Source organism: Aspergillus tanneri (genome assembly GCF_003426965.1).
Source record: "Aspergillus tanneri strain NIH1004 chromosome Unknown AapTan_7_pilon_pilon_pilon, whole genome shotgun sequence".
Classification (NCBI taxonomy): Eukaryota; Fungi; Ascomycota; class Eurotiomycetes; order Eurotiales; family Aspergillaceae; genus Aspergillus; species Aspergillus tanneri.
In genome coordinates this window covers 1920844-1935712 of record NW_022984634.1, presented here as the reverse complement: position 1 = coordinate 1935712, position 14869 = coordinate 1920844, and the positions used below count along the sequence as shown (strand labels likewise).

At 46.2% G+C, this 14869-nt stretch overlaps 5 protein-coding genes and 1 non-coding gene across 6 annotated transcripts; 2 read left to right on the top strand and 4 right to left on the bottom strand.

The window, feature by feature from the left end:
- Nucleotides 1-971: 971 nt before the first annotated feature.
- On the bottom strand, nucleotides 972-1669 carry ATNIH1004_007230 (uncharacterized protein; the record flags this gene model as incomplete). Its single annotated transcript, XM_033571855.1, has 3 exons — nucleotides 972-1012; nucleotides 1313-1550; nucleotides 1610-1669. The coding sequence occupies 3 exons, from the start codon at nucleotides 1667-1669 to the stop codon at nucleotides 972-974; spliced, it is 339 nt and encodes a 112-aa protein (XP_033425170.1).
- Nucleotides 1670-3783: 2114 nt separating this feature from the next.
- Nucleotides 3784-5685, top strand: ATNIH1004_007229 (uncharacterized protein; the record flags this gene model as incomplete). Its single annotated transcript, XM_033571854.1, has 5 exons — nucleotides 3784-4074; nucleotides 4138-4393; nucleotides 4452-4591; nucleotides 4641-5508; nucleotides 5606-5685. The coding sequence occupies 5 exons, from the start codon at nucleotides 3784-3786 to the stop codon at nucleotides 5683-5685; spliced, it is 1635 nt and encodes a 544-aa protein (XP_033425169.1).
- A 1427-nt stretch (nucleotides 5686-7112) lies between these two features.
- Nucleotides 7113-8964, bottom strand: ATNIH1004_007228 (MFS transporter; the record flags this gene model as incomplete). Its single annotated transcript, XM_033571853.1, has 5 exons — nucleotides 7113-7381; nucleotides 7452-7783; nucleotides 7836-7873; nucleotides 7928-8490; nucleotides 8562-8964. 5 exons carry the CDS (start codon nucleotides 8962-8964, stop codon nucleotides 7113-7115), a joined length of 1605 nt encoding a protein of 534 aa, XP_033425168.1.
- Nucleotides 8965-10401: 1437 nt separating this feature from the next.
- ATNIH1004_007227 lies at nucleotides 10402-10473 on the bottom strand. The gene has a single exon. It is a non-coding gene; the product is annotated as a tRNA-Ala (tRNA).
- Nucleotides 10474-10679: 206 nt separating this feature from the next.
- On the top strand, nucleotides 10680-11710 carry ATNIH1004_007226 (uncharacterized protein; the record flags this gene model as incomplete). The annotated part of the gene is made up of 2 exons (XM_033571852.1): nucleotides 10680-10752; nucleotides 10803-11710. 2 exons carry the CDS (start codon nucleotides 10680-10682, stop codon nucleotides 11708-11710), a joined length of 981 nt encoding a protein of 326 aa, XP_033425167.1.
- Nucleotides 11711-12067: 357 nt separating this feature from the next.
- ATNIH1004_007225 (uncharacterized protein) lies at nucleotides 12068-13692 on the bottom strand (the record flags this gene model as incomplete). Its single annotated transcript, XM_033571851.1, has 2 exons — nucleotides 12068-12745; nucleotides 12799-13692. 2 exons carry the CDS (start codon nucleotides 13690-13692, stop codon nucleotides 12068-12070), a joined length of 1572 nt encoding a protein of 523 aa, XP_033425166.1.
- Nucleotides 13693-14869: the final 1177 nt, after the last annotated feature.

Here is a 14869-nt window from a genome sequence, read left to right as displayed (position 1 = left end):
CACTGAGGAGACAATCAAGGTGAATACATCAGTATTTCCAACGCACGCTGCATCGTCGACCAAATCAACGTTACTGCCCAGAGGTGAAACTGGAGGTAGTTACTGCTCTTAGCTGACGAGATAGCTCGCTAACACATAATACTCAGAATCGGTTATAATGCGGAGCTACGTCTTCTTCGAGTTGTAGCGATGATCACATTCATTCACGATGCCCGCCAGTAATGGATGATACAATAGATCGCCAAATGCAATAAACAAGATATTTTGGACGATGGTTTTGACAAACTTCGACGTACTGTGGGGACGAGAACGTTAGGTCTTCTATCTTAAGCGACCGGAGCTTGTTTGTTCGGTACGAGTACAATCCCATTTGAGGAACAGTAGTACTCACTTTGAAAAAAGTCCATCCCAAATATGGATATTTGATATCGACAGCCAAAGGAGGATTTTTACTGGTTCTTAAGAACGCGATATCTTTCTTGCTCCATTTCTGATCCAGCCAAGTGCGACTGAGTAGGAAAACGGACGCTATAGGCGTAATTGCTAATCAATATAATTCTTCTAGCTGTAACTTTGCGGGCTCGGGAGGATGCACTACAGAGTCAAGCATTGATCTATGAATTGTGTAGTAAGGCTTGGTGATGAATACGCTCTTAAACTTCCAGAACCGGCAAGACAGAACCCAACAGATGTATCTGCTGGTTGTCGAATGTAATGACAAAGGTCTATTACTGTACGGCAAGTTCGAGTGTCGTTGTATGAAGGAATTTGTGAAGTACCTTGGTCAATAGATACTGTTATTCGAACTCTGCTGGTGCTACAAATATTAGCATACAAATTGAGAGAGAAAGTTACATCTTGACATTTCACGGGACACATAATTTAAAAACTCTGTCCTTGGTGTCTCGCTCAATGAAGTACTAACTGTACGTTGCTAATGTGATTATGTCCAACTCCACCTATTCCCCCCTTCAGAGCATAGCCACACCAGATTCAAATAAAAATTTCAAACCTGCGTTTATAGCAATTACAATTAATCGTTTTAGACTCTTCGCATCTCGGAATTCTACTGACGATGGGAAGGCCGAATTACAAGATAGGACGTGCAGCACTGTCACGGTACGAGAAACTTGGGCTACGTATACACCATGGAGTCGAGTCCTCCCTATATAGGTATTTTAGAGATTAGGGTGGTTCAGAAGTCAGTTATCTACAATACCCATCACAACCACACCTCAAATGCAGCTCTCCCCGTTCGGTACAACCTTCCAGCCCACCCATCCCTTATATGGATAGCAAACCTCCCACTCACTCCTCACAGCCTCGATAAACGAGTCCTTCGAACAGTTTCCATCGCGAAAGGTGCACAGATCGTAATGCGAGGCGATGGGGCTCTTCCATGAGATCGTCTCCGCCTTGGTTCTATCGGGATTGGAGTCGTCGATCAGGGACGTACAGGTATTTCCTGTGATGCCGGACCGGTGATATAGGGAGATGTCGAAGTTGGAGTTGTTCGGGTTGCATCCGGGGGCTAGGATGTGGAGGTCCCACTGGAAGAATAAGATATTAGCATTAATTATTCGCGGAAGGTAGTTGAGGATAGACCTACGTTTTTGAATTTGAGGACATCGAGCGAGGCGGCTGATGATGTGAGGGGGAGAGCCAGCATTAAGAGTGGGGTGAGATGCATTTTAAATCCTAATATAAATTACCGATGTATATGCGTAGAAATAAAGGTATACAGAAAGGAAGATGAAAAGGATAACCAGTCTTTATGTATGCATGGTTTATTTGCTTTTCAGCTGTTCCTGAAACGCTTGGCCAGATGCCCAGAGGGCTAGAATACGCGATAGGATCGAACATAAGATTCGACCCAATGTGCTGCAGCTAGGAATTCCGATTTAAAACACAACGAATGGAATTTGTCCGACGGGCTGTTCGTCATGTCTTGATTGGTCGCCACTCGCGAACGATCTGCAGTGTAACCACTGTTTATTTTCCATTTTTAGGATGCCGGTAATTACTAGACACTTTTTGCTGCTACCTAGCATATCAAGATATCTGCTACAACTTATACTGTCACCACACCCAGGTGTACTTTAGATTCCGCACAAGAGCGTAATAATGACATCACGTGCTTCAAATGTTGCAATATATTATACCCCGTGATACAACAAATATTATAGTACAAGTCTGGCTACGGGGTTGACAGAGACACAAAGTGACCAGGTCACCGTTCGCATACCTGAATCTGGTAGCACAGAGGGATGCACGTGTGAGCATGTTCATAAGCTTCGGGATAAAATACCAAGGGAAATGTAACAATATATTCGAGATTTAGAGTATGGTAGGTCAGCTGGAAGTATAGCACACATGTTGGGACTTATGTATGCATAGCGCTTAGCAACATAATTATGGCAGTTCCAATGGCTATTGCCATCCTCAGATACCACTAATCCCCATACTAAATACCATACCGGACCCTGGGCCACAACCTCAATCTCAATCCTCATATCATCCTCTCTCAATCGAGTCACGCCCGCACAAGTCCAGATTGGCAGATGATCAGGCATATATCACTTAATATTCCGCATCATGCCCTCCAATGCCTCATTATTAATCGGGACATGATACGAATTGGCTCGGTAGACCTGTTCCCAGCCCTTGCCGCCAGCATTTCGCAGATTCATCTCCACATTTGCAAATGTCTGGTCGATCTGAGCGTTGATTTCTCTCTGAATCTCACCCGTGTTTGGGTCCCATCCGGCTGGTTGAGTTGAGATGGCTACTTCTGTCTGCTCGACTGAAACAGTTCATATTGGTATTGTTTAGCTTGGACGGCATATTCGATACGGTCACCAACACGAGCAGCCTGGCTGTATCAGAATGCTTGCTGGTTTCTAACTCCCACTCATGGGTAGTTGTAGTATGTTAAGTGGGACATGTTGGGTGAATGATATTGCCTGATGGGTCGATGGGGTGGACATAAGGCAGCAGTTTTAGGTCAATATGAATAATTGATCTTTAACTGAGATGAAAATAAAAAGCTTTAAATCGAGTTGTTGGCATATATTATTGATAACAATGATCATTAATCATTCATTGTCTGGGATAGGCGGAATTGATCCACTCCCGATGTAGATATACATAGGTTTCAATTCTAGGATAAGTGTGGAGGATTAGAGGGCTAGAAGTTTAAAGTATGAGTGTCCAACAGCCGTCGTACAGTAGAATAAAATTCACCGTTCCTTCGATACTACTCAACAGTATATAGACACTCTTCAACGCCGCTCTTCGGTATCGTGCGACACAGGATAGCTTAGAAAACGTGGGTAATTTACTTTCCCCACTCTACGATATCATCAGACTTTGACTGCTAGGATATTGGATTAATCCTGTAGAAGGGCTACAGGTAATCTAGGGACATGCACTCATCTGCTGGCTCGTTAAATTCGATTACGGGAGTGTCACAAGCTCTATCATGCTTAGACTATGAGCTTTTTGCTTCAAGGTCCTATTCACATCCTCCAGGTGTCCATTTGCAGTTGTTGCCTTACTATGTAAACCACAGCTCTTCTTTCCTCATTCGGAGACTCCCTACAACATCCCAAGATGGATTTTTGGGCATTCGTTGGTCCATCTCCTTCCTCTCGGCCTCTTACGTATCTTAACATCCAAGTCATTCCTTATATTATACAGTGGTATATCACTATACAATTTGTCTGTGGGCAGGGAGAATCCCGTTCCCTGGGGTCTTCCATACCAACAATTGCAACACTCAATATGACCTCCACGTTTCCGTTACGAAGCAACCACGGCCGACGGATTCTCGCTACAGTAGCAGAGACTCGTGCAGTTGGTCCACCCAGCAGGCCCTGGGTGTCTATTCCCGAAGACGACAATGACTTAGGACAAGGGTACCGTGACATCAGCTTCAAAGAGTTAAATAGTGCCGCCAATTACGCCGTCTGTCTGTTGGCAGCTACTACGCACTGTGGGCGTTTCGTGTATGTCGGCCCTAATGATCTTCGCTATCCCATTTTCGCCCTCGCAGCTGCAAAGCGACGGACCATGGTATGAATATCCGAGTCCATGGACTGTGGGTGCGTTCGTTGACTGTTGTATGTACCGTGGCAGATGATACTTCTCTCACTTGATGCCACGCAGGAGGAGCGGCTTGATATTTTGCAAAGATTTCGCTGTTCTGCCTTTTTTTGCGCAGCCTGTCGCCTACCGAAAGTCCGTGAGATGCTGGGGAGCAATCCGGGTCTTCCACTGGTGGTGGTTCCGGAGTTGAACACTTTTCTGAACGCTGAAGATATCACTCCTTTTTTTTACCCAGTTCAATGGAGCGAAGGGCATGGAGAGCCCTGGATTATGTTTCATACCCCAGGTCTGCTGTTTTCCTTGGAACCCTAGGCCTCCTGGACAACCTACTTATTGATAGCCAGGGGATCCTCGACCTGTCACCATACATACCCAGCGCACAATGGCTGCGTGTGATCTCATAGCAGCCCTACCTAATATGGATAACTGCATTTTCACCCAGTATGTCCGTCGTAGGTGGTTTACGTCGGCTGGTTTCCAAACCGTGAGTCACACACAGCTTGTATTGAGTCTAGCGAGTTAACTGTCCTTAGATGCTGGGGATGATGATGGCGCTCAGTATGCCTACATTCCTCGAAACTACCCTTGTCATCGGTCCTGCTGGGCTTCCGCCGGAGGAGAAAGTCCTAGATATCTTGCAAGATGGTTGCGTTGAAGGTGCTCTCCTCAGCACAGATTGCATTAAGAAAGTGTGGTCAAAGCCACTCAAGGATCTGAAGCTGCCACGGTTGAAAGTCGTACAGTATTACGATGATTCTTTAACGGAAGAACTGCGCAGGAATTTGGATCCTATCCATGTGGTACCCTGCATTAGTGACAAGGCAACAGGCATCCTTCTCACAAACGTCAAGAAGGAACTCATCACCTGTGGCTATGTTGCCTTTGAAAAACACGCAGGAGTTGAATTCCACGAGTACAGCAGCAACCTGCATGAGTTTTCCATTGTGCGCCAGCCAGACTATGAAGTCGAGCCAGCTTTCTGGATCAGCGTCATGGATAGCTATTGGCCCAAAGAACTGTGGGTGCAGCATCCTATATCTGAAAACTATTGGAGGCGATTTGCAAAATGCCGCGATATGCCGCAGATGCGCAACTCAGCCCTTATGACCATTATCGAGGCACACATGAAAGTGAGGTCCGCAATTGTCTTTAGATGTGCGAATTCGATACTTTTAGTCGAGTTGTTTCCTGAAGCGCTGGAGAAGGGTCGACATGAAAAGTTTGTCGAGAGTCTGCAACCCTATATTGAAAAGTTCAACTCCTACCGGCCTCCTATGGGCTTGCTTTCTACCGATCGTCTCATCATTGCTAGGAAGAGGCATTTTGCTCGGATCGCGGATGGCAGTGTTGATGTCATGGAGACTTATGCCCGGTTTAATGATGAAATTAAGGCTATACTTCGTAAGTAATAAGGGAAACTAGTATTGATACTAGGCAGTAGTCTATGGATCATAGTTAACCAATTGCTACCGATTTCCTGCTGGCTCGTGAATACTAGACCAACAGATCAAGGGCGTAACTGTCGATCCCGTGAGTCTCCAGCTTTTAAAATTAGCTATTGATTTGGATCCACTGTAGATGTTGGTTGTTGTATAGTTGGTAGCTGCCGACAGTTGATTTGTCCAGTCTGGACTGTGGGAATATTATGTCCTTACGACTTCTAACGGGTGGAATCAATCAGAAAGACTTTCAATAGAGAGAAATATAAAAGAAGTCATCAAGTAAATAGACAGTATATATGCCATGCCATGCCATGCTTTATACAGATCGAACTAAGATACAAAGCTCTGGTGCTTAGATTCGCTGAAACCAGCCATTGCATGCGACACAGATACAAGGAAATATGACGATATTGGAATGATTCTCTGAACCCCGAACTCCAGGATAGAAGTCCGACCAGTGGTGTATGATCTGATCGGATCATTGCAGTGATAATATAGAAATCCCAGTTCCAGTTCCAGTGCCGATGAACTCCTGCTGAATATAGCAAAAATAAATAAAAATAAAAATAAAACAAAACGACGAAGTAAGGAAGATTGTAAACACCAGGTCGGAATTTGGTATAAAAAGAAAAGAAAAGAAAAGAAGGTCAAAGAGAGAATAAGAAATAGAGTATGAGTTGAATAGCTGAGAGAAAGGGAGGGAGAGTGTACGATGATCATCGATCGCGTAGTACGGAGTACTACGAAGGTAGGTAGGTAAGAAGGCAGTAAGGAGGTAGGAGTAGCCGTTACTCTCGCAGATCATTCCACATCCTATCTGCTTTGGCTTCCTGGGTATCTCTCTTTTTATTGCGATAGAGAAGGTAGCAGCATACCGCGGCCGCGATGAGAACTAAACTAGATATTAGATAGAGTAGTGTTAGTATTAGTCTCCTGAATAGCTGTGCAAGGGGGGAAGGAAAGGGCAGGAAATGGACGCGTTGAGTAAATACCTTCCCACGATGATCGCCGGAACACCACTCTTTAGGAAAGTACTGGTAGGCTTTTCACAGCTGTCGTCGTCGCGACAGTCTCGCGCTAAGAGGGCAAGTGTTGAGATGACGGGCATTATGTTGTTCTTCTCGGTAGAGAGAGAGCGAAAGTGGAGACACAGAATTAATGATTATAAGAATAGCAAAGTGATGTGTTGTATATACAGTATTGACAGCAAAGAGGGAGAAAGGGAACGAAAAGGAAATGAGCGACAGGGGAAGTAGAATTCAATTGTGAAGAGTAAGTAATAAGAGAGAGAAATCGCGACTCCGAACAAAATGCCCGAAGAACCAAGAATTAGTTCAATGGGGGATGTCCGCTAAGCCACACGTTTGCGGAGAGGGGAAACCAAGCCACTGGCGCTAAATAGAACATCTTCCCATTGAAGAAGAAATGAAGGGAGAAATGTGAAACATCGCTAGTTCTGCGCCCCACCGAATCCCGGCGGTTGATTCGGCATCGGCCCCTTTTTGTATCACCGTTGGATGAACCCCTGAATTTGGAGTACTATGTGGATTGTTTTTGCTCCTTTTATGATACATCATCTCTATACTTAACCGTCTCTTCATCCTCGCTGTATGCAAACTTGGAATATTGACGGATCGCCTCACCCTTGAAGTAGAACACATAAGGAATGGCACAACATGCCAGCGCAATAAAGGCAAGCAATGTACTCGCCCACTGATACCCAAGACGCTCGTACATCTGCTCAGTAAACAAAACGGTCGCCGCTCCCCAGATCGAGCGTAGGAACGTCTTGGCGGCCAAGGCTGACGCCGCTTGGTGTTGGTACGTGTCCACTATTCACGATTAGCTTGTTTATTTCAAGAGTCCGAAGGTGGAGTCTATAATCTATATGTTACTACTCACCAAGGTAATTGTTCGCCGAGTTATAGAGGAAGATAAACCCGTATCCAATTGGGAGTCCGCCCATAGCTGGTCCCAGCCAGTGAACGTGGGGATAGGACGTCCACGCGAAGATAAAAAGACCCACAGGGATAAACCAGCAGGAGAACATCATGGGGATCAGCCGTTTCTCGGCCGGGGGTTTCCCATTGTACTGGATGCAGAGCTTCAGGTAGTGCTTGTTCACTACTGGGGAGCAGGCTGCGCTGAAGATAACTCCAATCGCCAGAGGTATGAACATCAGACCGGTCTTACTCGCACTCCAGTGCTTTCCACCCTGGTATACAATCGGATACCTTTCCATGTCAGTTAGGGGAGTATACCGACTCAAGTCCGAGGGCAACTTACGCAACAAAGAACATGTACAGCAGGCCATATAATACAGACTAAGCCACTTAGCAATTCAGAACCCACATATTCGCCTTTCGATGGAGACAAACCATATAGATCGAAATACACAACACAATCGGCTCAAAGAACAATAGTTGAAATGGCCGGGCAATGAAGATACGCAGTCTTTCTGCGAGAGGGCGAGGATCCAGCTCCTGCTCAGTGACATACTTCCTATCCTTTTCCTTGCGGAGCTTCCGTGCTCTCTTTTTCAATATACAAGGGGCATATGTCTCCTTCACGGTGAAGGTGATCAAGACCCAAGCAGCCCCGGAGAGAATTAGCTGGATCCAGTACAGCCATCTCCAGCCTTTTCTGTCTCCAAGAAAGCCTCCTACCAAAGGACCAATTGCAGGGCCCAAGAAAGGAGCAGCACTGAATGCAGCCATAGGTACGCCGCGTTCCTCGTTCTTCCAGAGATCGGCAAGCGTGCCACCAACCAAGGTCATGGGCGCACTGAAAGCAATTCCATCAATAGCACGGCATACAATCAATGTACCGATGTTCTGGGCCACGGCGCAGGGAATGACGAAGATGACGGCCAACAGCAGCGTGATTGCGTATACGGGTCTACGGCCAACCACCTCCGACAGCGGGGCAAAGAACATGGGTCCTGGGTATCGTTAGTCAAGAGAGGTTCCTTCAGTCTGGAACAACAGGACCTATAGTCCTCAATATTCTCACCGACACCAAACCCGACCACAAAAACGGTAATCGTAAGCAGGGTCACCTCTCGAGACACATGGAACTCTTTCCCTACTCCTTCCAGGTCGGCGGTGATGACACTGCTAGCGAAAGCCACAACAAAGCAGGTGAAGGCGACGACAATCGTGCACCACCATTTGTAGATCTTGGACCAGTTTTTGGGATTCTCAGGGTCATCGGCCATGAAGGTAACCAGCTTGTAGTCCTCCTCTTTGCCAGTTACGTTAGACTTGACGGGCTTGACGATATTTCCGGTCCTTGTTTCGGCGACGAACTCTTCAAGATTCGCACCATCTGCCACCGTGCTGAAGGGTAGCTCCAATGGATCAATTTGTCTAGGCCCGGAGCCAATAGTGGGCGTCCGACTCAGGTCTTGGGCCATTTCGAAGTAAACAAACAGTCGTTATCAACCAAAGACACGAGGTATATCCACCAACACTTGGCGGTTTGTGAAACCAAGGTGAGCTGAACGTTGGCCGATAGCTACTCACCAAGGGCCATATTTGCGAAAACAACCAGGGTATTTATGCTCCTCGAGAATGACATAAAGAACCCAAGAAAAATTCCCCACTGAGCAAGAGATGATACTCAACTTAGAAATTGCCCTATGGAAGGGTCTTGGCGACGCTTATCGGTGCAGAGCTGAACTGCCATATCAGGTAATCTTCTATAGTGCTAGATGTAATTAGCCTACGAATGTGCTTTAAAGTGAGAATAGATAAGTTCTATATCGAGTATTCAACGGCTGAATAATTAAGATCCACTCTGAGCATGATCATGCCGCTGGAGATTTTGAAAAACACCTCCCCAAAAGCCTCCAGCGGGAGCTACAAACCGCTTATTCTTCTATCTGAGGTCCAAGACTGATTGTGCTTGTGCGGAGATTGACGCCAGATCAGGCAATTCAAATTTTGCCCCATACTACATCTGGCAACCCGCTCGGGTACTTTCCCGAATGTATGTCTATTGGCTAAATCTAGAAAATATGCGGGCCTGGATGGAGTCTAAACGAATACCGAATCAGGTAAGATGCTCCGTCCCATTGCCATATGGCCAGTAGACAGAATAGGTCGTTATGTCTGGATGTAGGTATCTATGAATTGTGCTACCAATGATGGTAAAGTGAATTAATCATGGATCTGAAAAGAAGGATAAAATAATCATATTGGATTGCTGATCTTAACTATCTCGGGATAGATCTAGACTCGACACAAAAAGTAGTCATAGAGGTAAAGTTTAGTGATACTCCACTGCTTGCCCGATAGCATGCAACAAGGTACTTTTAAATTTTCCTGCACAATACATCTTACGGATGGAATATTTGTTCTGGAAGAGTGTCTGAGTAGAAATCATATACTTCTTAGGCTTTGGAGACAAAGTTCGCCATTTTCAACTAACTGGTTGAAGACTGCGTACCTTAAGAGGACACTGATTCCGCCATTGGACAACATGCCAAACAAATTTGTGTCTATTACAAAACTTTTCAGTCAACCAACATGGGAAAAGGCCAAGGATCTAAGACCGATAGATGTCTCTCTCTACCTTCGTATTTAGTATGCATTCAACGAAGAAACAGGGAACGGGAAACAAGGAATGGGAAACAGGGAATGGGAAAGGGAATGGGAACCGAACCAACAGTCAGAAAGCAGACTCTCTTTGAACAACTTTAAGCATCGTAATTTGGTTATGCCATGGATGCATTTTCTTCATAAAATCTCTTGACAGAGAGAGTAGTTGCACCAATTCTTTTAGCATCCACTCTATATAATCCATAGATAGGACAAGCCAGTAAAACAAAAAAATATAATTAAAAAGTAGTTGGACCTGAGGGTGATCGAAACCCTGACCTCTCCGATGCAAACGGAGCGCTCTACCACTGAGCCACAGGCCCGAACTGCTTGCTGCTGAACGCGAATTCTGATTCAGAAGCGGGGCCATGTGACTGGACAACCGATTTTAATCACGTGTCATACCGACCCGCAAAACAAGAAACAGCCATTCATATCCCATCGTGCTTTGTAGCTGTAGAGAACGTACCATCATCACTCCACAGAAGCTTCTCAGTACGCACCCCGCAAACCAACCCAACAACACGAAATGGAGACCAAAGAGCTATCCGAAGACATCGAAGAGGAGCTCGACTCCGACATTACGTCTATCCGCGCCGAAAGTACGTACTACCGACACCTCGCATATCACAACCCTGCTAACTAGCAACAGTCCGAAATCTCCAAAGAAGAAAACGATTCCTCACATCCAGCCTCCTTTCATCCGAGAGCCTCCAGAATCGAATAAAATCCCAAACGGCGCCATCACTATCCTCATTAACCGAAGACATCTCCCCTCTTGTCAGATCTGCCGGAATCCACGCAGACGTCAACCACCATCGCATAGCCTTCTCGGCTACAACGTTCCCATTCAAGGACCCGTCGCCGAACACGGAGGATCCGAACCTCCTAGGTGTGCGTATTGACATCTGTGCGCGCAATGGTCGCTTTGTGAAACCGTACTATCTTCTCCTGAGACAGTCCCGCGGGGAAGAGAAATGGTTCCAGGTGCATAGACATACCATACCGGCGTTCATTTCGATGGAAACCTTAGAAAGGATGTATTTGCCGTTGTCGAATTCTTCTGCGGAGCAGGCGGATTCAGAAGAGATGGCGCTGAAGCCGTCGAAGAAGAAACCGAGGAAGCAAAGTCTACAAGGGCTGGTGCGCGAGCTACGACGACAACTGGTTGCGTGGCATTTACGAGTAGATGCAGTGAGCTTGTTGCGGGAGACGTTGGGGGTTGTTCGTCGGGGGATAGATGATTATGATGATGATGATGATGGGGTGTGGGAACGGAATGTGCTGGGTGACAGTGGCGAAGAAATGAGACTGGCAGCTAATGATCTGGGGATTGTGTCTTTAGCTCCAACGTCGCTTGAGGCCGTCTATGTGCGCTTGGAATGGGCTGATGGTAGGGTAGGAAGATTTAAGATCTCGAATTCGGGCATTGTGGAAAGGGCTGTCGTTATTGGGGATAATGGTAGGGATAAAGCGGTGGAGGTTAGTCTCACTGGTGGAGATGGGAGAGTGGAAACGGTTCTAGATCGGCTGAAAAGACATGCACCGGCCAAGGAATGAAGACGAGTGAGAGTTGAAATGGAGTCTAGTTACTGGGTTTTAGCCATATCTACAGAGGAGAAAAGATACCCGTTGAATGTACTTGTTTGAGCTATTGAGCTGAATAAATCTATATAGAAACCCTGGGTAGTATGCACAAAAACTTAGGACCAAAAATCTACTAGACATTTATATGATGCTCCAAAACATGTCCGATGATAAATCGAATATTGTAAAGCCACCAGCCATAGCCTTGGGTAGACAACGAATTATGCCAGGAAGGGAGATGAGTATAAGTGCAACATGTATATATTAACGATGAGAAACCACAAAATGAAAGAAAAGAAAAGGGTATCACTTAAACATCAAAATCATAAATCAAAGCACCGGCCCATCTCTCTTTTGATACGCGCCATCCTCGTCGCCACTGCTACCTTCTGTTTGGTCTGTGACACAAATTGCCGAGTCCCGTGTGTCGTAGTGCGAGTCACTAAACGACAGTGGTGGCAGTGGTCCATAAAGTTGTCCATGTTGCATTTCGAGCTTCTTTCTCAGGATTGCTTCTTCGAGGTTCCATCGATGGCGTAGCTTTGTCTTCCTTGCATCGAATGCTTGTATCGTTGACAACTCCTCCCGCTGGTGCTCGCTCTGTAACTGGGAGAATTCCATAGCATGCTTGTCAATGAGGGCATCCAGTTCCCTCTCCATGCGGGCTATAGCCTCCTGTAATCGTACTTCCTGTCGGTCTCGAAGAACTTTAATTTTCGCCTCATGGAGCTGATCCATTGAGTCATGGGCACGATATTCCTGTGCCAGCTGGGCTTTATTCTGCGCAGTGAACTGACGTGTCTGTGATGGTGATGGCGACGGCAATATATCGGGCGAGGTTGGGGTCGATCCATCCGGGGGTGAAGGTGGAGGGCTGGTGTTGCTAAAATATCCCTCCATATGCTTTATCCGTGTACGTGAATTCATCTTTGCCCGCTCAAACTCCCGCACTTGTTCGATTTCTACCGCCAGCTGTCTTTCTTCCATCCGAATGGTGTCCGCAGAATTCTGCAACAGTTTAGTGAGCAACCTCAAATTTTGAATGAGAGAAAACAATCTACCTTTTCTCGTTTTTGATCCTCCAACTTTCTGTTCTGCGCCAGCCTATCAGCAACAGCGTCTTGTTGCTTGCGTCTGAGTTCCCGCATAATATCGTTCTGAAAGGCGATATGACGGTTTCTCTCTATTTTGTGGGATTCTCGCATCTGCTGCAACTCCGCATTGTTGAGGCTTCTCTGGAGAGACTCATTATCGAACACGGGTATTTCTAGCTTCAACACCTTGTTTACTTCATCTGCAGAATCAAGTTTATGGGTCTCATTGGTCTTGGGTTTCACGTAGACTGTATCCCCTCCTTCGACCTTAGTAACTCTGATCTGGGCAGCCGAGGGCAGAAGAACCGTCGAAGGGGACCTTTTCTTTCGAAATTGTATTTTGCCAATCGCAGATTTGAGACTCGACTTCCTCCTTTCTTTCTTCTCGCTCGATGTCGCACTGAGAAACGAATGCCGCTGGCCGGCAGATCGTCCTGCAAGGGTATCCAACCCGTGGACTACCCTCCCTTCACTCGAGCTGTAAGACGTTGGGCGGGTTGACAGCGAAGCAATCGATCGGGTGCTGCCACATTTGGCTCGATCGGAGGACAGCGTGAACTCGGAGAGGGACGAAGCAGCCTGGTCGAGATGTGTCTCGTGGGATGGGGTTCCTTCACACACGGAAATGCGATCTGTCGAAGAGCCTGAGGAAAGGATAGAGGAGGAGAGATCGACCATACCGGACGCAATCGAGGCGGCTAAGGAAGCCACCGCCTCGATCTCCGGGACCTTTAATCCTAATTGGCATGCCTCTTCAATCAATTTCTGTTGTTGCGATATCTCTGCTTCCTCTGACTGGAAAAGGAGGACTTCATTGCGGTATTGACCATCATCGAAACCGACAAATTTCACCGACTCCATAATGCCAATTGTGATTCTCGTCACCCCAAAGCGCACATGGAGCGCATCTATTAGTAACGGCGGGGCGGGATGAAAGTGAAATAGTAGAGGGGTGAGAAAAAAGCAATAGTGATTTAGGGGTAGGTGTCGCAAGATGTAAATACACTCGTCCCCGGCACTCGAAGCACGGTGGACGAGAAGTAAGTGCTCAAGAGCAGCATCCGACTTGCGGGGAGGGAAGAACGCTGGATAGCACGGCAGACAAGAAAGGGGAGAGAGTGGAGGAGGGAGGACCAACTAAAATGACTACTTTTATGCCGCCGAGAGAGACCGGCAAAAGAAAGGGACAAGAATTGGGCCTCTAGTTCCCTATTCGTTGCGACCCATGGCCCGCCTGACCGAATCATTAACTAATTGAGCAGACTGCACTAACCGTGCCATGGGACTGTAATTAATCAGAATTATCATTAATGATAGGTAACTAACTAAATATGTAGTTAGTTAGACGATGGCCAATGAACAGTTACGAGTCAAGAATTACCATGGTTAAATGCCTACAGTGAACCGGAGGATTTACTATGAAGACCCTTGCCAGTTCAGGGGTAAAATACCCTGTTTGGGAAATTAGGGTATAGGGCAGGAAACCGGTCCGTCCCGGGATTTAGAAGCCGTGGTTTCAGCCACGCACCGCCATGGCTGTTATCAGGCACCACTGCTTCGGAGTGATCGGAGTCAAGGAAGACTGTCCTGGGTAGTCCATTGTTCCTCATTTGTCTGTAGCTTTTCAGGGTAATATTAATTACTTTATATATTTTTGTCTTTTATTCATTCCAAAGCTTTGACTACAGTCCATATTATTTTCTCAGCCTTATAAGTCGATTGGCGAGCGAAATGCACAACAGGGATCCCTTTCACCGCAACTTTAAGCAAGTCCAAGTGGGGATATTGGTTGAGAGTGGGAGAAAAAAAAAAAAAAAAAAAAAAAAAAAAAAAAGGCAGCAACAAAAAAAAAAAAAGATAAAAAAAAAGCTGAGAAATAGAATCAATCCAATACTATGTACCGAGTACGCAGTACAAGGCTACAAGCAATCCAATAGTGACTTAGCGTAGCAACATAGGTACTAGGCAACTGTCATTGCACATGCTTTATCTTTGGCTCCCTTCAAAGGTTCCTGCTGCCTCTTTATTTATTTAGTAG